At 39.0% G+C, this 23,530-nt stretch overlaps 3 protein-coding genes across 3 annotated transcripts; 2 read left to right on the top strand and 1 right to left on the bottom strand.

Annotated features, from left to right (window-relative positions):
• Window positions 1–364: 364 nt before the first annotated feature.
• On the top strand, window positions 365–9,069 carry LOC121962215 (uncharacterized protein C17orf114). The gene is made up of 3 exons (XM_042512436.2): window positions 365–579; window positions 7,028–7,123; window positions 7,203–9,069. The coding sequence occupies exons 2-3, from the start codon at window positions 7,039–7,041 to the stop codon at window positions 7,373–7,375; spliced, it is 258 nt and encodes an 85-aa protein (XP_042368370.1). The 5' UTR covers window positions 365–579; window positions 7,028–7,038; the 3' UTR covers window positions 7,376–9,069.
• A 283-nt stretch (window positions 9,070–9,352) lies between these two features.
• mettl3 (methyltransferase like 3) lies at window positions 9,353–16,148 on the bottom strand. Its single transcript, XM_042512764.2, has 11 exons — window positions 15,915–16,148; window positions 14,496–14,683; window positions 13,952–14,404; window positions 13,686–13,861; window positions 12,489–12,702; window positions 12,215–12,402; window positions 11,172–11,210; window positions 10,969–11,077; window positions 10,640–10,705; window positions 10,414–10,526; window positions 9,353–9,583 (listed from the first exon to the last, which is right to left on the bottom strand). Exons 1-11 carry the CDS (start codon window positions 16,015–16,017, stop codon window positions 9,469–9,471), a joined length of 1,764 nt encoding a protein of 587 aa, XP_042368698.1. The 5' UTR covers window positions 16,018–16,148; the 3' UTR covers window positions 9,353–9,468.
• A 936-nt stretch (window positions 16,149–17,084) lies between these two features.
• On the top strand, window positions 17,085–23,473 carry ttc5 (tetratricopeptide repeat domain 5). Its single transcript, XM_042512404.2, has 9 exons — window positions 17,085–17,372; window positions 18,812–18,944; window positions 19,017–19,228; window positions 20,387–20,537; window positions 20,651–20,742; window positions 20,819–21,022; window positions 21,460–21,674; window positions 21,765–21,909; window positions 22,005–23,473. Exons 1-9 carry the CDS (start codon window positions 17,310–17,312, stop codon window positions 22,122–22,124), a joined length of 1,335 nt encoding a protein of 444 aa, XP_042368338.2. The 5' UTR covers window positions 17,085–17,309; the 3' UTR covers window positions 22,125–23,473.
• The last annotated feature ends 57 nt before the right edge of the window (window positions 23,474–23,530 follow it).

The raw sequence follows: 23,530 nt of genomic DNA, 5'->3' as shown, positions 1-23,530 counted from the left end.
ATATGATTACATCATGCTCATAGTGTAGGTTAAAGTTCCTTGATTCATGATTTTAGTGATTCATTTTAACCTGTTATCTCTGCACACACACGACTTCATCTTTCATACTTAATCTTTCATGACTTTTGCAGGAGGGGCAGCTATTTATATGCTGGAAGCTATTTCTGATCAAACTCTGTGTTATCTGTATCAACAAATATGTGAATGAGGTGGAGGCAAAACAGAGCAAAGCATGCAGGGGGGAAGCGTCTGAATGTGGGATGGTGAGAGGCAGCAAATAAAGAGAGAGGGAGAGACAGTGAGGGAGGGTGAGAGAAAGCAGGCGTGTCCACTCACTCCCTCGCCGTGCTCCGGGGATTTGCTATTTAAAGTCCAGTCGCTCCGCGCCACAGAAACCTTTCCGCGCTGCCAACCAGGACGCAACAGGACGCACAGTTAAGGACGCGCAGAACCGAGCAGAGGACATAAATGTGAATAAAGGAAGCGAAAAGAAAACGTGGATGAAGTGACAGTAGTGTTGCAGCTGGGAATTATCAAGAATACACGGCCTATATTCAAGTCTACAAGTTTTTTCACCAGGTAGGTAATTTAAAATGCCATTTTACTTATTATGACCTGTATTTATAAGGCTGCTTTTGCATAAATATAGTTATGTTTCTTATTAAAAGCGTGTCTGTTTTGGTTTTCGGAGCAGGAGGTGTGTCAGTGGGAGGGTTCCTGGTCATAAAGAAAGCACTCTTCTATGCTTGACAGCTCCTTATGAGCCATTATAACTAAAAACAACTTGTCAAACTTTATTCTGCACGCTTGAATGCGCGACCTTTTATTCTCTTTAACTGTCCACACACTAATATGGGCCAAATAACGGAAATTATGAGCAAGTTAACCCTTTGAAACCTGGGTAGACTAGTTTGATTTCTTCCAAAACCATGAGGAGAAGGCAGTGGGTATCTTAAAAAGACTTGACCAAAAAAAATAGTAGAAAAATAAATAAATAAATAAATAACGGTTAAAAAAACCCAAACAAACCCCCAAAGTACCTGAAAATAATAGGGAAAAAGAAGTATAGAAGAAGTATAAATTATAAATAAATAATATTTTCTCTAAATAAATTTTCCATATAAAATTACAATAATCATAAATATACGTTTCTCTACTTTTGTTCATAGTTTTTAATATATATTTTCCAAACACCATCCGTTTTATTCTCTTGTCACCTTTTTACTATTTTTTAAAAACTTTGTTGGAGATTTCTTACCAAGTTGGCCATTACCTTTTTAACAATGTTTTTGTTATACCAAGAAATTAAACCAATTTTTCCAGGTTTTAACGGGTTTAAGAGCTTGTAAGACGCATCTGAATGCAGCAAAACTGATGTCGATTCGGGTTTTTAAAGGGTTAAACCATAATAAATGCATCATCTTTAGACTTTGCTTCATATTTTAATGACCAGATAATGTGTTTTTCCACTTCTGACGCTTTAAATATGCAAACAAGCCCCTCTTTAACTCATTAATACAGCTTTAGTTTCCAGTCTCAAACGCTACTTCAGATGCGCGTGCAGGAGCGGGAGGCTTGTGTGCGCGTGCGGGTGGAGGGTTGAATGAAATGCTGCGCCAGACAGGCTAATCTGAGCTTTCATCAGGAGCACTACGCATCACTTATCTCCTCTCTGTCTCCCCGATTAACCTGTTAAACATGACAAAAGTAGTGGTGGAGGAAGTATTTAGTTTACTGCAGTGTACTCACTACTGGTTAGGGTCTGTGCCAAAAAAATATTGGGGGGGGGGGCAGATATTAAAACTGTTTTTGCAGCCCAGTCGCCATGAGTTAATTTTGCAATGTGCATTTCTGCAAAGAACAGATTCGTTATTTGTACATTTCATGCATCTTATATCCGTGTTTCTAAAGTGATCTAGTATATGAGCTGTCATCAGGAGGCGGAAGTGAGATGGCTGTCAAGCTGCATACCACTATTTCAGACCAACAAACAACAAAACTTGATTTTTTTTATCAAGTTTCTAGTGGGATGGTGCCATGAAAAACAGATATTTGTTTCAGAGACATTGTAGTGTTTTCATTGAGATAATGCCATGAAAATTTTTTTTTTTTTTCGACGTCGAAGTCATCCTGTTTTTTCTTTGGGACAGTGGTTCAAAAAGTGGTTATTTTTTACTGAGAACGCATTGCGTTTCCAGCCGGGATTGTGCCCCCAAAAGTGGATTTTTAACCAAAAACACAATCTTTTCCTCACCGTAACAAACTGGTTTTCTGCCTTAACATAACTAAAAGTTAACCATAGTCGGGTTGAGTTTCCGTCCTAAATGTATTATTTATTTCAGCCTTCCTTTGCAATAAAGTTACTAACATAAATAACTACATCAAAAAAGACAACTTTCTGTGTGCCGAGGACGACATTTCTGACTCTGTGTCGGGATCTGATTCATGTGTACGATGGTGGCAAACTTACTCACTCATCCAAACAACTTCACACTCCACACTGAGCTTCCTTGGGTCGGGGAACAAAAGCGTATATCACTGACACTCGAAATGTTTGAGTTTGCTACAATGTAACATCTCTGGTCTCTCTTTTTGTGTCTGTTCTTGAGCGTTTGGCAGCAACAGAGAGCGAGCTGTAGCTGGGATGCTTTTTGGCGGTGTAACAGTCAATAAGGCCTTCCTCTTAATACCCTATATAATTTGTGTACAAACTAGGAAGGTTCCTAACCACTAATTCCCCCGATGTTTAATTGGAAATTTAAAATATCAATATTCGCCACTCAAATGTAGTAAACTAGAAGTATAAAACAGCATAAAATGGAAGCACAAGTACCTTAAAAGTGCATTTGAGCAGTATTTGAGTAATGCACTGACATTATTTCCATTAATGATCTGTCTGTTGAATGAGAGCTCTGTAGAAACATTAAAAGCTGATTAATCAACTGGCTGTGATGAATATGAAGTAAAGCCGATTGTATGCTGCTATTAATGGACACACAGACACACTTGTGCAGGTATACGTGCACAGAGTCGTGTGTGCGTCATCCAGCCTGGCAGGCCTGTGTGAAGCTTTGTGCTGCAGGCAGTGACACAACACTGCACTTTTTTTTTTACAAAACCCCGGAGACTGAGGGGAAAAAGAGGGAGCTCAGTGGAAATGTGGAGCTGTGGGAAGATTGTTATCGTGGTACTGTAAGCATATGTGCTGCTGATCGCTTTTACGTTGTTTACAAAGCAGATAAAGGTCTGAGTGTGGAGTGGTTTGCAAGAAAAGAAAACACATTTTAAGTCTCCTACAGATTTCTGTGTAAAATTTCTTTGTAGATTTACTTTTTGCGTCTCTTTCGGTCATTTTGTATCTCTTTGTGGCTGTTTGGCATATCTTGGTGGTCGTTTTGCAACTGTACATAGTGTTTTTGTGTCTCTTTTTGCAGTCTGTAGGTTTTTTGCATTTCTTTGTAGTCATTTACTGTCTCTTTGTGGTCGTTCTTTTTGATGCATCTTTGCATCTCTTTGTGGCTGTATTTTACATCTTTTTGTGGTCGTTTTGCACCTCTTTGAGGCTGTTTTGCGTCTCCATTGTTTTGTACATTTTTTGCATTTTTTTCTTATTTTCTTGCATCTTTTGTAACAGTTTTGCATCTCTTTAGTTTTGCACTGTAATGTTTTTTGCATTTCTTTATTGTTCTTTTGCATCTGTTTGTAGTTGTTCTGAGTATCTTCGTGGTTGTTACTGCATCACTTTGTTGTCCATCTCTTTGTGGTAATTTTGCATCTTGTTGTAGTTGTTTTTGGAATCCTTGTGGTCATTTTGCATCGCTTTATAGTCGTTTGAGGTATCTTTATGAGCAGTTTGCAGCTCTTTGTAGTTTTGTGTCACTTTGTGGAAAACACATTTAAGTCTCATGCAGATCTCCCTATAAACATACACATGCTCAAACATGCAGTCCAAATTATGAAAACCACAAGCTGAAAGTCACTAACTAATGCTTCTCTGGAGGGATTTCGCAATTTTCAGCTCCATCAGTGAGCCACCACTGATTGAGCAAGTAAAACCGCATTATTCAGGCGCTGCTCACATCAGCTGCCTGCAGGCTGCAGCTTTCAGAGAAGAACATGAGGAGAAAAGCAGGTCACTGCAAAACTTTAGACCAGTTTATTTCTCTAGATCTTCAATCCTGCTTACTATCTACTTTTCCTTTCTCCTCCTCCTCTGTGGTCAGTGTGGCATGTCTGAGCTCTGAGCGTGTTTGCCATCTGAGGTTGTTTTTTTCCTCCAGGCTCCCGGGCTGCTGCCAGACCCCCACAGCCAATCATGATCTGGGCCCGAAATTCCTCACCACTGACCAGGACCTTAACAATGTGTGTGCAAAACTGCTTTGCACACTTGTTTCTATGAGAAAACAGTGTATGCATGCCAATTTATTAATACAAAAAGAATTTATAGCATGGGTGGGGAAAAACATGGTCAGTCAAGTCAGTGCTGCTCCTGTTCTCTTTGCCTCACAATGTGCTCTATACCGTGAGCTCTCATTTCACAGGCAGAACCTCTAAATTGACCTAACCATAATGGATTCACTGTCTGTAAATGGGATAGGATTTCACAGACACACCTGCAGGAAAATGAGAAGGGAGGTGCATTAGATGGTTAAGAAATGTAGGAGAAAAAAGGAGCTTTTTCTGTGTGAAACTATCCAAAAAAGACAGTGTGAGAAATGACAGGTTTTCAGTTAGTTTTTTCTGCCCTGTGGCTCGACTGCGCAGCAGCTCTGCGACTGTATGTGTGATCTGTCACGTCTCCACGGCCTCACTGAGTCGAGCAGTGAACAGTGAAAAAAAAAAGATGTCAGCTGCTCTCCTGTATGTTGCAATCACAGTTTACTGTTTGTCAAATGTCAAAATCTTTCCAGCTGTGATTAATGAACAATGGGGCTTAGAGCTTTATCACTGAGTGGCTTTTCTCATCAGGCTGAAGTGATTTGCTTTAGACAATGTGTCTTTTTGTAGCCTTTTTTTTGTCTTTTTAGAGCTGTTTTGCATCTTTTTTTAGTCGTTTTGCATAATTTCTTTAGATGTTTTGCATCTTTAGATAATTTAAGTCTCTGTGGTCATTTAGAGGCCCTCTGTAGGCGTTTTGGATATCTTAATAGTTTTTTTATGTGCCTTTGTGGTCATTTTGTTTTAAGCATTTTGTAGTAGTTTTGCATCTGATTGTGGTTAATTTGAGTCTTTCATGATTGTTTTGAACCTTTTGGTGGTTGTTTTATGGTCTCTGCATTTGATTTGCACCTATTTATGGTCGCTTAGAGGCTCTTTGTAACTGTTTCTGGTGTCCTTGTAGTTGTTTTGTGTCTCTTTGTAGTCATTTTGCATCACGTTTTGGTCATTTTTGCTTTTTTGTGGTTGTTTGGCATTACTTTCTAGTTGTTTTAAATCTCATTGTGGTTAAATTAAGTCTTTTATGACCATTTTGCATATTTTTGTGGTTGTTTTAATGTCTCATTGCAGCTGATTTGCATCTCATAGTGGTCATTTAGAAGCTCTTTGTTGCTGATTTCAGTGTCCCTCCGTTGTTTTGTGTCTTTTTGTAGTAGTTTTGCATCGTTTTTCCCACATTTTGCTTGTTTTGTGGACATTTTCTGTTTATTTGTAGTTGTTTTGGATAACTTTGTGGTCATTTGCATCTCTTTGTAAAAGCTTTACAATTCTTTGTAGATGTGTTACGTCTCTTTGTAGTTGTTTTCCAGCTCTTTGTGGCAATTTTGCACAGCTTAATAGTTCTTTTGCATCTCTTATTAATTTTGCATCTCTTCTTAATTGTTTTGCATCATTTTGGTTTTGTTTTGCATCTTTTTATGTTTGTTTTATGTCTTTATGTGGTAATTTTGCATCTCTTTATAGTTCTTTTGCAGTTGTTAATGTAATTAATAGTAATTAATGTGTCTCTGTGGGTTTATTTGGCATCTCTTTGGTTGTCTTTCAACTCTCTCGGCTGTTTCTGTGGCTATTGATGTTTGATCAAAATGTTTTACAATAAAGTTCAGGTAATTTGCAGCAGAAACATTAAAGCTACGCAACTCTTCTTTTATCCTGAATTACAATAGAAACTGTAAAGATCCATCGCCTCCCTCTGCTCCATTTCATCTGACCTATTTCTTAACCCGATTAGACTAAAATACCCTTTTTTCACTCACTTTAAGTAAATACAGCTCAGCGCTGGCGTGTGGCCCTGACTTTATCTTATCATTCAGAGGTGCCACAGACACTGTAGAGAGACAGCCCTATAGGGAATTATGAATTTGAATGACATGTTGCTCAATGAATCAGATTCTGCAGCATTAGATGAAAGATCAGGCGTATAGGTCGGGGCGAATCTAGGCCCAAAAACGCCTCAGTGGAGAATGTCAGCTGAGTGAGCAAAGTTCAGAAAAGCTTTTCAGATTCTTAAAATGAACACAATAGATGAGATATGCGCCTCTCTGCCTGTTAGTCATAACCTGCAAACATCAGATGACCTCTATGTAACCTGTTTGGCTCAGGAGAGGGTTTAGTAACTCCTCTGCCTGCCGTAGCCCATTGACGTGCTTTTCCAGGATTAGGTGGCGTGGAGGATGATGATGGCACACTAAACACTGACTGATTGGCTGGTTGCTGGGACACTGTTCAGTTCAGTGATGCTGTCAGCTTAGGTGAGGATATCACCTCGCTGAGTGCACGATCATAATTCCATTAAACTGTGACCTGGTGATGAGACAAGGAGCTGTCAGCAGGCACTCAGACATGCTTTGATAAGGCTGCTTAAATGGAAACTTATAGACGTGAGCATGATGGAAAATTAAATCCAACATACTTTTGACTCAATATTTGACAGAATTTTGCAGTTTAGGACAGCTTTTCCTCTGTTTTTTCAGTCTCAAGGGGAACCCTGTGCATTAAAACTATCATTATTTTAGTTTTTGTCTACCTTTTTGTTGATTTATTCTACTGTTTATCTTAAATTTACATCTGCTCACTCCCCACTCTACAGATATCTCAGTGATGGGTGTGAAGATGCTGCAGTGTTTTCCTTTCTACAGACGCTGTAAAGAGCGCTGCAAGAGCAGGCAATGCCCCCCTGCGGCAGGTAAACAGCAGCCACACACAAAGAAAATCAATAAACAGGCAGACTGATAAAACTGACTTTCTGTTTCTATCTTCCTCAGTTCCCATTGAGGAGATGAAACCCCGACTGTGCTCCACGACATCCTCGGGCAGCGAAAGCGAAGGAGCTGGAAGCCTGAGTCGCGGTTCCCAGATATATTTCTCCACCAAGGCCCGCCTGTCGTTTAGACACCAGCTGGACAGCAACATCAACGCAGTGGACGCCACCTACTAAGAAGGACGCGCGGCTGCAGAGGAGATAAATGGACTCCTGTATATATACGTTTTCCCGTCGCACATTCATGCTTGGACCCTGTGGTGCAGACTGACAGCTGAGCGAGTGCATCTATCGCCGCCTTTAGATGTGATCAACAATAGTTGTGCACGACTTGTTTACAGCATTCACAACCAAAAAGTGCATTACTTTTTTCTACTGTTCTTTTTTGTTGCTTTTTTGACAAACTTTCTGGAAATTAAAAAACTGCAGAGTTTTGGAATTTTGCTGTTGGGATAAGGGGTGTTTCACAAAGCAGGATGAGGGAGTTAAACATTAAAGTGTCGGGGTTCCCACACCTTCTTAACCCTTTGAAACATTGGAAAAGGCAATAAGCAACATGACCTGCAAACTGCAAAAAAATCAGTAAAAGGTGAAAAAAAGGACTTGAAAATGATATTTTAAAAGGGGGAGTGAATCATCAGAGAACTAAAAATATCAAGAAAATAATATTCATGAATATTATAATTACACACTTAAAATTGTGTTATAGAAATAAATATATTTATTATTTTTTGGTTTTATTTTAGCACTTTTAAAAGGTAATTATCTTTTTTTTCTTCTTTTTTGATGCTAATTTCAGGTCTTTTTCTTGCAACTTTTTTTTTTTTTTAGCAATTTCTTGCTAATTTTTCGGTCAATTTTTGTAAGTTGCTCATTGCCTTCTTCCTGTGTTTTTGAAAGAAATAAAAACAATTTGCTTAAACAACAAATTCAAGGACTTTACAGGAACAATTTGTTGCCTGATATCAGACAACTTATTACACTTCAATCTTAACCAGATTGTGTTGCTGCAAAACCGAGTGAGACGGAGCAAAGTAAAAACAAGCTACGACAATGAGTGATATTTTAAGACATATTTTAACCAGTAAACCGCTGTGTCCTGTCACAATGCGAGGCTAATCAGTCAACTCAAACACAGCAGAGTGGCCACATTCAGAGGTCGACATCCAGGCAATCAAATTCAAGGACCCATCACGCATTCGTTTCAATTATTCAGGCACAAACAGGACTGTCACACTTTCTCGAGGCAAGTCAAACGTGACACAGTGACACAGCTGTGGGAGACTCATATGCAGACAGAAGAACGTAGCCCCCAAACATCGATTAAAAACGTATAAAAAGAACTTTCAATTTCTATTCTTGCACTTCAAGCACTTTCAATGACCCCTTTCTATTTCTGTCTATATAAAGGCCTTGATTTTTCCCCTCAGCTTAGCCAACTTCTATGGATTTCAAGGATGTGGGAACCCTGATGTATGATGATGGATGTCTCTATCTAACCTGATCATCATTGTGATATCACATTTCTCAACAGACAGTTGACATTTCTTATAACCACGCCTGGTTTACTTTCTTATCCTGAAATAAAACAGAGGAAGATGCTCAGCAGCTTTTTTTGCCTTTAGTTAGTTCCTCTTTTGAAAGCATTAAGCAAACTGAGCTCCACAACAAAACATATTTCTATTAGGCATTATGTCATGTTTGGCTTCAGCTCACCCTCGCTAATTTCTCTACTTCTAATAATAAAAAAAAAAAACTCCTGGTTGCATTTGATATCAAAATGTATTTCCTGTTTTTATTAACAAAAATAACTTCAGACTTTTAGGATGAACTTGTTTCTGTATTTGCCCACAATAAACACGTGAATGTTATGTGCTGATTCCAAATGACTGTGAAACACCTGCTGAAATGTTAAAATTCAGTGTTTGTCCTTTGTTGCAAAACTCATCATCACTTATTCAAAACCTACAGTATGTCAAAAGGAAAGAATCTTTATTCTTTACTAACAAAATAACTAAAAATGTACACTAAAAAATGTCTCCTGTGTATTTGTCGATGTTGAATGTGAAGTTTTGTAGCATTAAATGTGGCGATTACACACAGTGAAAACCAGAAATGAGGGAAACATTCCACCGAAAGCAACACCAAAAGTGATTAACATTATTTCTTAATGTGACATTTATTTTTAAAAAAAAGAGTGCACTGGTATAAAAAAACAAAAAGCAGTCTTTAGACAAAGTTCTCCAAACCTGCGACCACTGACAAAGTCATCACTGCATGCTCTTGGGTTTGGAGATGACGCCGTCTGGATAACGACTCTTAAATCGAGCCACGACGTCAGGATCCAACAGATGGATGCCATCGAGCTGGTTTCCAAGAGTTACCCTGAAGTGAAGGCGAAACTACAATTAGCGCCTCCCAGTTGTAATCAGTTGATTGGTAAATCCAAGTAGACGTTTGTGCCACATTTGCAGAAATTCCCTCAAGATTTTCTTAAGATAACAACATGAGGTCAGAGTGAGAATTTACCACCAAAGTCTAATTTATTTATCCTCTAGTCTAAGTGGACGTTTGTGTCGAATTTGAAGAAATTAGCTAAAAGTGTTCTTGAGATGCATTTATGACAACGGGACATATGCAAGGTCACAGTGACCCTTGACCTTTAAACACCAAATTCTAATCTGTTCATACTTGAGTCCAATGGGATATTTATGCCAAATTCAAATACAATTCCCTCAAGACGTTCTTGAGACGTTCATAAGGTCACAATTAATTGTTGAAGCCCATATTAACATTTGTGCCAAAATCAAGAAACTTCTCTGAAAACCTTCTTGAGATATTGTTTTCACAATAATGGAATGGGTGCAAGGTCACAATGACCTTATGTCCTAGTGGACGTTTGTGCCAAATTTAAAGAAATTCCTTTGAGGCACTCTTGAGATATTGCATACATGAAAACTGGACAATTGCAAGGTCCCAGTGACCTTTGACCACCAAGTTCTAATAAGTACATTCTCGAGTCAAGTGGACGTTTGTGCCAAAATTGAGTAAATACCCTGAAGGCACTGAAATATCCCATTCAAAAACGGGCGGACAACCAAAAAACATAAAGCCACAGTTATCTTTGGCATGGAGACATAAAAAGGTCTGTAAGTGCATGTAAAATGTGTAAAACAGCTCCTTGGCCTTTAAATAAAAGCGTGATGGTGCGTTACCAGTTGGGCTGGACGTTGTGGGGTCGACCGAAGAGCTCGATCTTTCTGGTGCCGGGCGAGAGTCTCTCTATCATCCCGTAGATCTCATCCGGTTTGTGACTGGTGGAGCGGACCTGGAAAAGAGTTTCAGATAAAGGTGATATAATCTGTATCATATCTGAAGCGAATTTTTCAGGCAGTAGAAATCATAAATACAGTAACTATGACAGCTGATATAATAATTTACCTCAGCTACAATGACATCACAGTCCAAACCTCTGTTAAATCCCTGAGGGTTTCCCTTCACACCCACCTGAAAAGAAACAAATGGTATGTTTTATATTTTCGGCATTTATCTGACACGCCTTTGGAGGCGTGTTTACAAAGAATGAGCCTGAAGCAGCTCAGCGCTTCGCTTCAAAACACCTTCAAGCTATTGTGCAGTCTCTTTAACTACCAAAAATGAACATGCCGAAGGCAAAAACTCCTCAAGCTCTGAGCTCAGCAGCTTTGTTCCAGCTCATACAGTGTACGACAGAATATATATAAAAATGACACGTAAGAAGACAAACATACGAGACAGTGCTCCTTCCCGTGGTTCAGCCAGTGGCCCGTCCTCCCTGTGCGGATGATTCTCTGAAGCTGGTTCGTTTTCACCCAGATGATTTCGTCCACTCGATCATAGCTGACAGATGAAAATGAAAACATCAGTTTCAAAAAAGCTGATAATTTATTAAAAATATGTGGTGCCATGAAAAAGTGATGACGGAAAGACGTACCCCCAAAGACTGAGACACTCTCTGCCCAGCTCCATGGCCCTGTGAGGAGAAACCAGGCGGGTGATTAGTTTGAGCAGATACAATTATATTTATATGTGCAGAACTTGGACCCTGCCAACTCTTATAAATGTGCCGCCGTTGATTGAAAATGTTTGAGGATTAAGTTTTATTAGATTTGATAAACCCCTCTGTAATTACTGAAAGACTAACTTCAGCATTTTTCAACCTTGACCCTTTTTTCCCACGTTTTTGTGAGACGAGTGGGAACAACAAATTTCCGTGCCGCAGCCAGATAAGGCTTTCATGGCTGTGCCTGGTTAACAAAAAGGTTTTTATTTTCGTGACAAAAAGGTCCATGTTTGTAGAGATCTTTTCCATAATCTCGTCAGACACTTATAATAACAATCTGAGCCTGTCGGTGGAAAAAAACAACTTTTAAAGGATGAAAATGGCACAAACAGGCACCAGTTCAAAGCTGCTGCTGCAGCGCTCAATACCGGACCAGTTTCAAAAAATGTTGCTCACGTCTAACTGCATGAACTTGAACTTTTGAACTTGAATGACGGGAACAGAGTGCAACTTTTCTGCATCACTTCAAAACAGAGAAACAAGAGAAAACTGCAGAGAATTGCCTAATTTTTCAAATGTACTGTTCATATTTTTAACTTTGGTTACAGTGACATTTACTGTAAAAGTTTATATAGATTTGAAGAGATAGATTTCTGAAGATTTTTTTTTTTTTTTTAGATCTGTTGGTGAAAATATTGACCAACCAAGGAACTTAAACTACGTGGTAAATTGTTTTTTTTTCCAAGGACATCTTGATGGTGGAGCATCAAGACAAGGATCATTGCTGTTGACCTGTTAAAATCTATCCTTTTTTTCGGTGGAAGGTCTCATGAAGGCCTCTCAAAATCGTCCCCGCTAGGTCTACATTTAACTCCAATCTTTCAGAAACACAAAAAAACCCTTAAAAACAGAGAAAAATGCACTTTGAATCACTACGAGCCGTGTTCATAAACTGTTTGGATTCTTGTAATTACCTGCCGGTGACCCAGAGGAAGAGGAAGCCGTCGTCCTGCAGGATGGGGATGTTGAGTTTTCTCATCTCGTCGTCGGTCAGCGTACCGTAAGGCAGCTCCATGTGGATGTCCCACGGAGGATCGGCCATCACCACGGCAAACTTCCCAAGGATGGACACGTCCAAGTAGCGGATATCGCAGCAGATCCACTGCAAAGAAAAACACAATCTGTCATTTTTATAACTGACCAAAAAATATCTGCATCCCTCAGTCTCATTCCTCGTCTCCTCCTCACCTGCGAGGGGAACAGTTTGCCCACGTTGCTGTCCGCGTCCCCCGCACAGAGGCCGAGCTCCGTGGTCCCTGCCTGGGGCCCCAGCAGGCTCCCCTCGGCCTCTGGAGGACTGTCGATCTCGTAGTGGACGTATTTGCAGGTGTCCATGTGGAAACACGTGTTGAGGAAGGAGCAGTCGCCGAGGCTCTCGTCTGTGTGCTTGTTGATGATGCGACTGAACGAGAAAATACGCAAAAGTTGAAACACGGGAAAGCAAATATAAATATATATGTACCCTGGAAAAATATCAACTTTCAACAAGTCAGTTAATTTTATTAAATCAGAAGTTTTCCAACCTTTGTGTATTGTGCCACCTCAAAACAATGTTTACCTGTGACCTCTTAAATACGGTGTCATTATAATGTTGTTTTATTTCAATAATTTGCCTGAAGGAATAAATTATCCAACATTTCACAAAGGACTATCGATCCCTTTAGAAAAGTTGAATGTTTTTGACCTCATTATTCATCTGATGACACCTAAGATTTATTCAGAGACTTGATTACTAGGTGGAGAATCACAACCGTAGACCATCATTTAGTATGAGGAGAAACTAAAAAAAAAGTATATTTTTCAGATGAAAACACTTAAAAAATGCAGTATTCTTTTCAATGTGATTATAATATAACTGATGTTGCAGAAAAGCCTTTCTGGGTTTGAACATTTGACCTTTATTTACTTGAGGCACGGCAGCGTTTCATCACGTGATTCTCCGAGTGTTCGTATTTTTCAAACCTTGATTATAGTGACATCTTCAGGCCAATGAGGGTAGAAGAAGACAAAGGACATTAAATTATTGTTAAAGTATCTATTTGGTTTTCTAACAGAAGTGGGAAATATCTGCCGTTTCTGGCTTGTTTTCTTGCCGATTTTGTGTTTCTCAATCTGCATGTGAGGTTCCACCTGCTTGAATTCACATTGTAACCAGTTTCTGAAAAGGAAATTATTAAATTATTTAACAAAAAAATAGATGTTACCAACTATTTTGAGATTTTACAATGCAATATCAGAAAAAAAAGATTAATAAAATCATATTTCCCGTGTCTCAGTGTTTTTAAAGTCTTATGAATTAAGAATATAACATACTAAATTTGTAAACTGCATTGTACCATAAAGCACAGTACAAATACAGTACAAAGTGTTCTGAGAGTAACTTACCGGAAGTGTAACTTGGTGCACGGCTGCGGTGTGTCTCCGGAGCGCACACACTCCTCTTTGGTCCCGTGGTCGCAGAACTCTTGGACCTGAGCTCGGCCGCGTGATCGAAACTTTTCCACGATGGACTGCTCCTTCGCTGTGCTGGCGTTCAGCAGCTCCAGAATCTCTCGGCTCACCTGGGGACAGATCACATCACAGAGGTAAAAATCCCGTTTTACCGTCTTTGGAAATGTAACAGGTTTTAAGGATTCTGGCGAGAGACGTACCTTCTTGCTCTGCTGCTCTTTGGTGGACTGCTGGTTCAGGAGACTCTCGATCTCCATGTCCAAGTGGGACGACTGGCTTTTACTGCTCCTGCCCTTCTTCTCGGCCCCGCTCCCCGACGCCGAAGGCCCCGCCAGCTGCGAGGAGGACGCCGGCGTCAGAGAGGTGAAGGAGGAGTGCGGAGGAGAAGCAGAGCTCTGAAGCGAGGGCGGGAAGCCTGCAGCTCTTTTATGATGGGCCGGATCTTCTGCTTTTCTCTTGACTCCGGCTCGCTGGGCTCCGACCGCAGACCCGATCATGGCCCATAGTTTTGTGTGGTCCACTGCCACCACGACTGATGGCGAGGAAGAAGTAGAAGAAGAGGCTGAGGTGGGCTGCCGGACTTCGATGAGCTCCTGAGCGGAGAATTTTAGCAGTAGACTCTGGATGCATCCGTGACTGACAGCTGTTTCTGACTGTATAAAAAAAATAAAAATAAAAAAGAATGTTATGTTACAGACGACATAATTTTACTTTCATCTTTAAAACTTGAACGCTTAGACTCACACTGAGTTCATTTGTGATGGCGAGGGAGTCTGTCGGCAGCGAGAGACTCAGATCCGACAGATATCCCAGCAGCCTTTTCTCTAGTTCGGGGTCTGGTGGTTTTTCCGTCTCCTCCTGAGAGGGCGGCGGCGCTGACGGAGCCGGGCTGTCACTCCTGACTGTGGAACCCTCCGCACTGCTTCCACCGTCTGACCGAGAGGAGAAAACAAGAGTTCAGCGTTTTGAGGTTTTTAAGCTTGACGAGATTTTTAAGATCATTTAGATAGAAAACTTAACAGTCCTGTTTGATAAAATTCCAGGACCGAAAATAGTCATTTGACACTTGGCATCATTAGAAAGAGAAGCCTAAAACACGAGTTTGGTGCTACAATGTAAAAATAAACTTTGTATCCAGGACTTTTAAGACCTTCAGGCAGAGTAACACCTTGTAGTAGTAAACTCACCTTTCTTTTTTTAATGTGGAAAAACTACATAACACTGATGAATACATTTATCCTGTTGTGATACACAGTGTTGCACTTCTCTGTCTTTCTATTAAAGTTATGCAGCCTTACAGTAAATTACTGGCGCCGGGGCAGGTTTGAAAGGCATGTTTTCTTTTAAAAACCACCAAAATCACACCATTTATGAAAACAAGAAACTGTTCATTATAGTGCCTACACCTTTAACCTTTCAACAATCCCCCAACACATCATGTCTGAAAAAAACATAACCAAATCTAAGCTTAAAATAGCTACTTCATTAAAATCACTTAATTCGACGTCTCATTTCGAATCAAGCCAAAAATAAACCAGCATGCACACCAAGAGAGAAAAACCAAGCTTTTTCCAACTCCAGAATTAATATTTATCTTTTAACTTTCAAACATCAAAGGTTTTTAAAATCTAATAACTAATTTATAGTGGAGGGAGGCTCAAGGAAAGAGTCAAAAAGAAAAAATAAAGAAAAAAGTCAACCCCAGCCACCGCCAAATGTCTAGGGGAAACGTACATATTTAAAGTTATGTTACAAAATTATGAGAACTTTTAAGTGCTGTTACAGATTGTTTTTGTTTTTTTTTAAAAACTCTACTTTTTATTTTAATGTATATTTTTTTATGTAATTTTTTAAAAAACTTTTTGTTAATTTCTCTCAATGTTTTTGAAAGACACCAAGCCAATTTCCTCGGGTTTTAAAGAGTTAATCTAATAGCAAACAGTGAGATACCACAAACACAACAACACAAACTACAAATAACATTTGCTACTAAAAGCAGCGATTTTAAGGTCTCAGGGGACGAAACGCGGGCATTTAACTTCACTCTTGACAATTTATAGACTCAGTAATTAACTAATTAACCGGTTAAATGCTGTACTGATGATTTCAAACCAAAAACAGTGTTTGCTGCCCCGCTGGTCCCGCTCGGCGGTGTCACCGTACCCGCGGACAGCTGCGTCGGGTCTTTCCGCCGCCGCTGCAGCCTCTCCCGCAGAGAGTCCAGCTGCTTCTTGTGCGCCTGGATGTTGCTCCACGTGTCCGACATGACGAGCTGGACTCGACAAAAACACCGACACGCGAGCGCTATAAACACTTTCCAGACAACAACAACAGTTGTCCGCCGTGTTTGGAGCGAAAAATGTATGGTACACTGTGAAAAAGCACCGGGGCAGCAACTTGAGAGAGAAACGTTCCGGCTGAGGGGTGCCGATGCAAAATAAAAATACCCTTATAAGACTATACTTAAAGCTGTATTTTAGCTACGAAAAAATAGTCAATTATAAACATATATATGTTAACCCTTTCATAGCAAATTGTTTTTTTTTACGGTACAAGAAAATTACCGTAAAATTAGCACAAATAACAAAGTGGGAATATACAATTTTAAAAAAAGAAGAAAAAACAAGAAAATGAACTTTAAAAAAAATAAATAAATTTGTCAAAATAATTTTAAAAATATAATTATAACACAGTTTAGTATGACATTTTTCACTTGCTTTTGAAAAAAAAAATGTTTCCCCTAGACATTTTACCCACTTTCATTTATTGCAATTTATGGAACAGTTAGTACCAGGGTTTTCATTGCCTTTTTTCCCATTATGATAGCTATATAGTTTTTACCCCTAGCTGTTTTTCCCCTTTCTCTAGAAATGTTACCCTAACTCTCCTTACTATTATTATTATTTTATTATTACACTATTCCAAATCTACTAATTTCTTGCAATTTATGAAACATTTCATGCCAAGTTGCTCATTGCCTTTTTTTCCCCATGTTTTCAAATTAAATTATAAACAACAATGACAACAACAACAAACATTTACAAAAAGGAAAAGAAAATGCTTAAAAATAACGAATTCTATTACATACTTTTACGTATGTCATTATGATAATTATAGAGGTTTCCCTAGATTTTTAAATATTTTTCCTGAGAAATTTCACCCTAGCCTTTAAAAAAAATCAAAATCAAAATCTACTAATTTCTTACAATTAATAGAATATTTTACACCAGGTTGCTTTTTGACTTTTCCTCCATGTTTTCGAAAGAAATCACACCAACGTGTTTTGGGTTCACGGGGTTTATCGTGAAAATGTTCTTTGTCGGTTTCATTTTGTGCACGGACGACTTCAACTTCCGACGTCTCAGAAATTAAAAGCCTGTTTCCTGTGAGCTAAAATTCATCGCATTGGTGCAATTTCAGCAAAGACATGTTTTCCGTCATTATATTAACATTAAAGCTTTATAAATAAAACCCATATATTAATTTTGGTGCGTTTTGCGTCACTGCAGCGGCTGTTTTTCCCCGGCTGTTTCTACTTTAAGCTAACTTGGCGTAAAGATGGCGGAGGAAGAGAAGAGTGGCGAGCCTGTTAAAGAGAAAAACGAGCTGCAAATTATGAAGGTGCGTATTTTTAATAACATTTAATTAACGTTTAAAGCCACCAAGTGTCCGAGGCTTCGTCTTTTGTTGACTTCTCACGAGCTCAGTGTCGCGCTGCCTCTTAATTGACTTCCTTAACGACTCGTTACTATAACAACTGCCGAGCTAACAGACCTCGTTTTAATATTCAGCATTTATTTGTGATAAAATATCAGGTTTATAACTGTCATACACCTTATTCTGTCAATAGAATAACTTAAAATCTTTACTTTTACCCCGTTAAAATTCAGATAAATGACTCTTTTTGTATGCAGGCTGAGCTTGCAGTTGTCCAGTTCTTGCTGAGTCACCAGATTGTCAGCATGCCCTCGTTAATGCACCATGTAAGGGCACCAGAGATGCGCTAAAATCATCTTTTAAATATGTTAAATTAATGTTTCACATCTAAATTACTCCTTATCAATAACCCTACGTGTATTTGTAGACACCAAGTATAGATGTACATGGTTACAGTTGTTAGAGTACCTATCATACAGATACATCTGTATTTAATGTTATTGATAGATGGATGAATAGACGGAAAAATAAACTTATTCTGTAAGATATAAATCTATTATACATGGAATAATAGGTTTAGAATATATATATAGCACATAGGAATACAATATAAGGAATATACTAAAAAATAATAGAAACATAAGAATACTAAAATATTAAATGCTAAAAAAAAATTAAAATAGACTAAAAAATATATAAACTCAAATATGCAAAGTGGTAGAAGTTAGTTTTAGTATGCAGTAAGGTAAAGTGGGAGAATTAAATGTGCAATTTATTATGTGCAAAGTTAGGTTGTACCAGAACTACACAGCTGACTATTCTATAAGACTATTAAGTATTTTAACATCATGACCCTGCCCAAAGCTACAAATATAAATATTTTTGAGTGACTGGGGAAAATCCTCCCTCCACCAAATATTAGTTTTGAGATTTTTAAAGGTTTATTATTATTATTATTATTTTTTTTATGACAGAAGCCTTCATTACACATGGTGAGTCTGAGGACCAGTAGATGTTTTTTTTTTAAGAAAACAAGCACTTCAAATAATAAAACCATGATAAAAATTGTACAAGTTAAAATATTTTCTGTAAATCAAATAAACAACCATAGTAATTTTACTGTTATTCTGTTATTGATTTGTCTGATGTATTAAGTGACAAACTGCAAAAAAAAAAAATGCAGATATTACAAAATACCATTAGTATGCTGCTGGTACTTTAGTGCTTTTCCAATAGCACGATTGCCCCAGTTTTTCTCTTTTCACAACTCAATATTGTGCCACCGGCAGATTAAGCTGAAAGAAATATGCCTTTGATCTATTTTTAAATGTGTTAAAAAAAACTCACTTTTTTCCAACATCTACCCACCCTCCCCTCTCCTTCTCCACACCCTCCCATCACAGGAACTCGTGGATGAACTGTATAATTTCAGAGATTGCTATTTTGAGACTCACAGTATGGAGGAAGCTGGGAAGAAACAAAACGATGTCGCACAGGAGATCGCGAAGACTCTAAAGAAGCTGGAGGAGAAAGAAGGTGAGTGCTACATTTTACACAACAGCGCCTCAGAGTATAATTCGCACTTACTGCATCTGTTTTTCCCCACAGATCACTTTAAACACAAAGCAGAGTTTCTGCTGCAGAAGGGCAGGTGTCTCAACGTGGCTCCGGACTTCAGCGCCGTAGCAGAAGAGTGCCTTTCCCGCGCTGTGAAGCTGGAGCCCGGCCTGGTCGAGGCCTGGAACACATTGGGGGAGCAGTACTGGAAAAAAGGAGACCTGATCGGTGCCAAGAACTGCTTCACCGGTGCCTTGCAACAGGTACAGTGAGGACAAAGAGAGGGAGTCAGTGAAGCATGCATTTTCATTCTGTCCCTTTTGGCTTTTCACATAAAAAGCCATAATTCAAGCACCACATACCGAAATATATACAGTAACACATAAGGTGCTGTAATAGTGAGCCTCTGTTTAAAAGCTTTGTATGATGCAAGTCTTTAAATGCCTACGTGCCGGTGTTATCAGGTTGTCTGTCCTTTATGTGAATGTGACATCTCAAGAGCACCTTTGGCACAAACATCCGCTTGAACTTAATAATAAAATTAATAGATTTTGGTGGTCAAAGGTCAAGGTCACTGTGACCTTGTCTATTTTATTCTTCTTAATGCAATATCACAAGAACACTATGAGAGAATTTCTTCAAATGTGGCGTAAACATCCACTTGGACTTAACAGTGAACTGATACGATTTTGGTGGCCAAAGGTCAAGGTCACTGTGACGTTGTCTATTTTATTCTTCTTAACGCAATATAACAAGAATACGTTGAGTGAATTTAGTCAAAAGTTGTGCAAACATCGATTTGAACTTAACAGGGAACTGATTAGATATTGGTGGTCAAAGGTCAAGGTCACCATGACCTTATCTATTTTATTCTTCTTCTTATTGCAATATCTTGCATCTGTCCCACTCTCGTGAAAGTGATATCTCAAGCACATTGTGAAGGCATTTCTTTAAATTTCACACCGACGTCCACTTGAACCTAAGAATGAACTGATTAGAATTTGGTGGCAAAGGTCAAGGTCACTGACTAACTAATTAATTTGGTTATTGTAACAAAATTTCACACAAATGTTTAATGGGATAAAATGATGAGGTGATGGCAGTTTATATCCAAAAGGTCAAAGGTCATCTTACTTGTGACATCATAATGTAAACTGGAAGTGAAACTTGGCTGGTTTTGTTGAGGCATACAACAACTAGGCACAAATTCTAGTTTATTTTATTTTGAAGACTTAAAATTGCAATTTGTACGTTAACATTTCTGGCATTTTGTCAAGAGAAACTGACACATAACTAACCTAATCTACAGATTGTTCCTGAATGAATGCGTTAAAACTTCTGTGTAAATGTCTTTCTATCTGTCCAGACTAGGTTTCACTTAATAACTCATTAGTCTTGTACTTAACCTTCTATCTCTGTAGAGCAAGAACAAAGTGTCTCTACGCAACCTGTCCATGGTGCTGAGACAGCTGCCGGTGGTGGACAGCACTGCACAAGGCAAGCAGGTGCTTGAAAGTGTGGACATGGCCCGACAAGCTGTCCAGCTGGACGTCACAGACGGGACATCCTGGTGTGAGTAGAGTGTCTCCATACTTAATAAGCAGAGAAAAATTTACAGTTAAGATATAACTTCTGTGCAATTATGCACTGTTCTAAATCTGTATTTTGTGTTTTTGTTTTTACAGATATTTTGGGAAATGCCTATGTGTCCCTATTTTTCACCTGCGGACAGAATCCACAGTTGTCTCAACAAGCTCTAAGTGCCTACACACAGTCTGTGAGTACTGAACATGTTTGTTAAAATCTAGATGTACTAAAGGGACTGTTGTATTCATGTTTTACTCCATTTGCAGGAAAAAGTGGACAGAGCTGCGTCTTGTTACCCAGAGCTGCACTTCAACCGAGCCACTCTGTTCCAGTACGAGGAGATGTATGGGTCCGCGCTCGGCGGCTACAGCCGAGCCGCGGCACTCGACCCGGGCTGGGAGGAGCCTCCGGAGAGAGAGAAACAGCTGCTGGAGTATCTGGGGAAAGTCACAGAACTCTTACAGAACAAGGTATGAAGTAAAAATGCCAAAAACAAGATCTTAGAGGTGACATAATCAAACATCTTGTTTCATAACATCAGCAGTCCAAGACCCAAAGATATTTGGATTTTATTGTGCATCCCTAATTTTTTGCCATCAAAATCTCAGTTTAAGAATGATTAATTTATTTTAAAAAGTTAAAATTCTGACTTTGGAACAGGAAACTAAATGCTTTTTGAATTAAGATTAGAATTAAACAATAAGAACTAGTTTGAGCATGGCTGCAAAGTTTTGTGATTTTGTGAAATATTTTTTCACATTATTTTAGGGTCACAATCACCCAGCCCTATTGGCAGCACATTGTCATCAAGATGATAAAAATATTTCATTTTTCACCACAAGGTGGCAGCAAAGCACAGCCATGTCTCGTGTTTCGCTCCTAACCTTCAGTGTCTCCACCTCTTCAGGGGAAGGTGAAGGCGCGTCGGTTAAGGACGATGCTCTCGAACCTCAGCACATCGGCTTTGGGTCCCTGCTCCTCCCCTCAGTTCCGTTCCCCGACAGGCCGCGTCGGCAGCCTGGAGCCTCGAACTCTCTCCTCCCTCTCCCACGGTCACAACGCCGGAGTGGCCGCCTTGGGAAAGGTGGTGTTCAGCCTGGCCTCTGAGGGTCGCATGGCCTTGTGAGTGCAGTCAGTTTCGGCATAATTGTGGAGAAAAAGTTCTGGATTTTTGGAGTTGTGTTGTAACATCTTGCCGTTTTTTTCCTCCAGTACGTTTGGCATGGTGGACAGCGAGGAGACGTGCATAGTGGTGATGGTATACAACACAGCGGACAGCTGGGGCGTCCTGATAGGAGACACTGTCGTCATTCCTGAACCTCAAGTCAAACGAAACAGTATAACACATAAGGATAAGGTCAGTTATTGTTCATGTAATTCAAAACACACAAAATAATTTCTTTTTTATAAAGTGGTCTGACTTTCCTTTTTTGCATTTCCTCTCTGCGGCAGTCGTTTGACTTCAGGAGTATACGAGTGGACTCTCCTCTGCTCCTCATCGTCAACGGCAAGAAACAAAACGTCCACAGTCAGATCGCTGCCTCGGTCAGCTACAAGCCTCAGAGCGAATGAGCAGAGCGAGAAACAAGAAGTGCAGCAAGGACCAATTTGTTCTGGTTTTGAAGAAGCGTTGGGATGAATACGGATTTTCCAAAGTTTGTGCCTGTTTTCCGTGTTGTTTTGTATATAGAGGTCAGCCTGTTACTTTGTCTTTAGATAGACTCTTTGTTTATATTTATAAATATTTCTTTTTTTTGTATTCTGAGTTCTTTTTTTGTAAATGAATGAACCTGTGATGATGACAATGTGATGTCAGAATTGTGACTACAGTTTACCCTGAAAAAAACAACTTTTAAACATTTTGTTTGAGTGGCATCTTTGAACAGCAGTTCTCAGAGTGGGGTCTCAGGACCACCAGGGGGCCTAAAAACTGTCTGAAATTTACTACAGTGCTATTTTATCCATTTAACAATTTTCACAGCAGACACTTGTCATAGTAGGACCCATAACAACAGATCTTTTTTTTTTTGCTTGACTTGCTCTGCAATTTTCAAACATATTGCATTAAAACTCTATACAAACATAATTTTGGCGAGCTGGCATACGTGACGGAAGAGATGTATGTGGCAGTGAATAAAACGCCACACATGGACATTGACAGCTACCGAAAATAAATTTGCAAGTTATGTTACGTTACATAGACGGCTACCCATGGAAAATTACTGTAACAATTTCCTTACACACAAAAAACAACACTTTTCCAAATCTCTTAATAATTTTCACTAATTATGTTACTTTTTCAGGCCTGGAAAACATGACTGATATTTCATGACTTTTCCATGTTTTCCATGACCATTGGGGCTCTGCAATATACAATTTCAAAGCTTTTATATGACGATACAGGTGACGTGTCAATGTTATCGTGCATCCTTGATTCACTGCAGCTGGGCTGATCAGTTTACCAGCTGCGTAATGCACAATATCCAAGTCTATGTTTCAATGCGTCACCCTTTATTTCCAATCAATAATAGCTGCAAAATAATCAAATTAAACTGATTTCTAATTTGTACAACACTAAAAATCTAATTCTCGCCCAGTGAGCATGACAGACCATCTACTGTTATTCATCCAGCAATAAATATGTGTATTATATCAGTAAAGAGAAAGGTCTGATTTGATTTCTTTTAGCTAAAAAAGTCAAAATAGAGGAGGGTTTTTTTTGGCCCATGCAGGTTAAGATTGGTTTATCTCCCCTTACCCAAATCCCCTAACTTCTTATACTTTTCAGATATTAATAAACACACATGAAAACACTGACAGGAACAGTGTGGATTAATTAATTACCTAAATTTGTCTGTTTTTCAATAGAAGCAAGAGAAGCTTTTACGTTTATATTTTCAATAAATCTGATGTAATCTATTTATTTTGGTACTCATTCATCTTCTCATTGGACATATTTCTGTGGGTTTTTTTTAATT

The sequence above is a fragment of the Plectropomus leopardus genome, chromosome 23 (assembly GCF_026936395.1).
Source record: "Plectropomus leopardus strain MGB_pleo_1.0 chromosome 23, ASM2693639v1, whole genome shotgun sequence".
Taxonomy (NCBI): Eukaryota; Metazoa; Chordata; class Actinopteri; order Perciformes; family Serranidae; genus Plectropomus; species Plectropomus leopardus.
This window is presented reverse-complemented; position numbering and strand designations above follow the sequence as displayed.

What these genes read in the sequence shown, in the direction of transcription:
- ttc5 (XM_042512404.2), top strand. Translation starts at nt 17,310, where the DNA reads ATGGCGGAGGAAGAGAAGAGTGGCGAGCCTGTTAAAGAGAAAAACGAG. An exon ending in ACGAGCTGCAAATTATGAAG is followed by an intron (nt 17,373 to 18,811) that starts GTGCGTATTTTT and finishes CTCCCATCACAG; the next exon opens with GAACTCGTGGATGAACTGTA. An exon ending in GAAGCTGGAGGAGAAAGAAG is followed by an intron (nt 18,945 to 19,016) that starts GTGAGTGCTACA and finishes TTTTCCCCACAG; the next exon opens with ATCACTTTAAACACAAAGCA.
- mettl3 (XM_042512764.2), bottom strand. Translation starts at nt 16,017, where the DNA reads ATGTCGGACACGTGGAGCAACATCCAGGCGCACAAGAAGCAGCTGGAC. An exon ending in CCATCACAAATGAACTCAGT is followed by an intron (nt 14,405 to 14,495) that starts GTGAGTCTAAGC and finishes TTTTTTATACAG; the next exon opens with TCAGAAACAGCTGTCAGTCA. An exon ending in TTCCTCTGGGTCACCGGCAG is followed by an intron (nt 11,211 to 12,214) that starts GTAATTACAAGA and finishes TTCTCCTCACAG; the next exon opens with GGCCATGGAGCTGGGCAGAG.
- LOC121962215 (XM_042512436.2), top strand. Translation starts at nt 7,039, where the DNA reads ATGGGTGTGAAGATGCTGCAGTGTTTTCCTTTCTACAGACGCTGTAAA. An exon ending in GCAATGCCCCCCTGCGGCAG is followed by an intron (nt 7,124 to 7,202) that starts GTAAACAGCAGC and finishes TATCTTCCTCAG; the next exon opens with TTCCCATTGAGGAGATGAAA.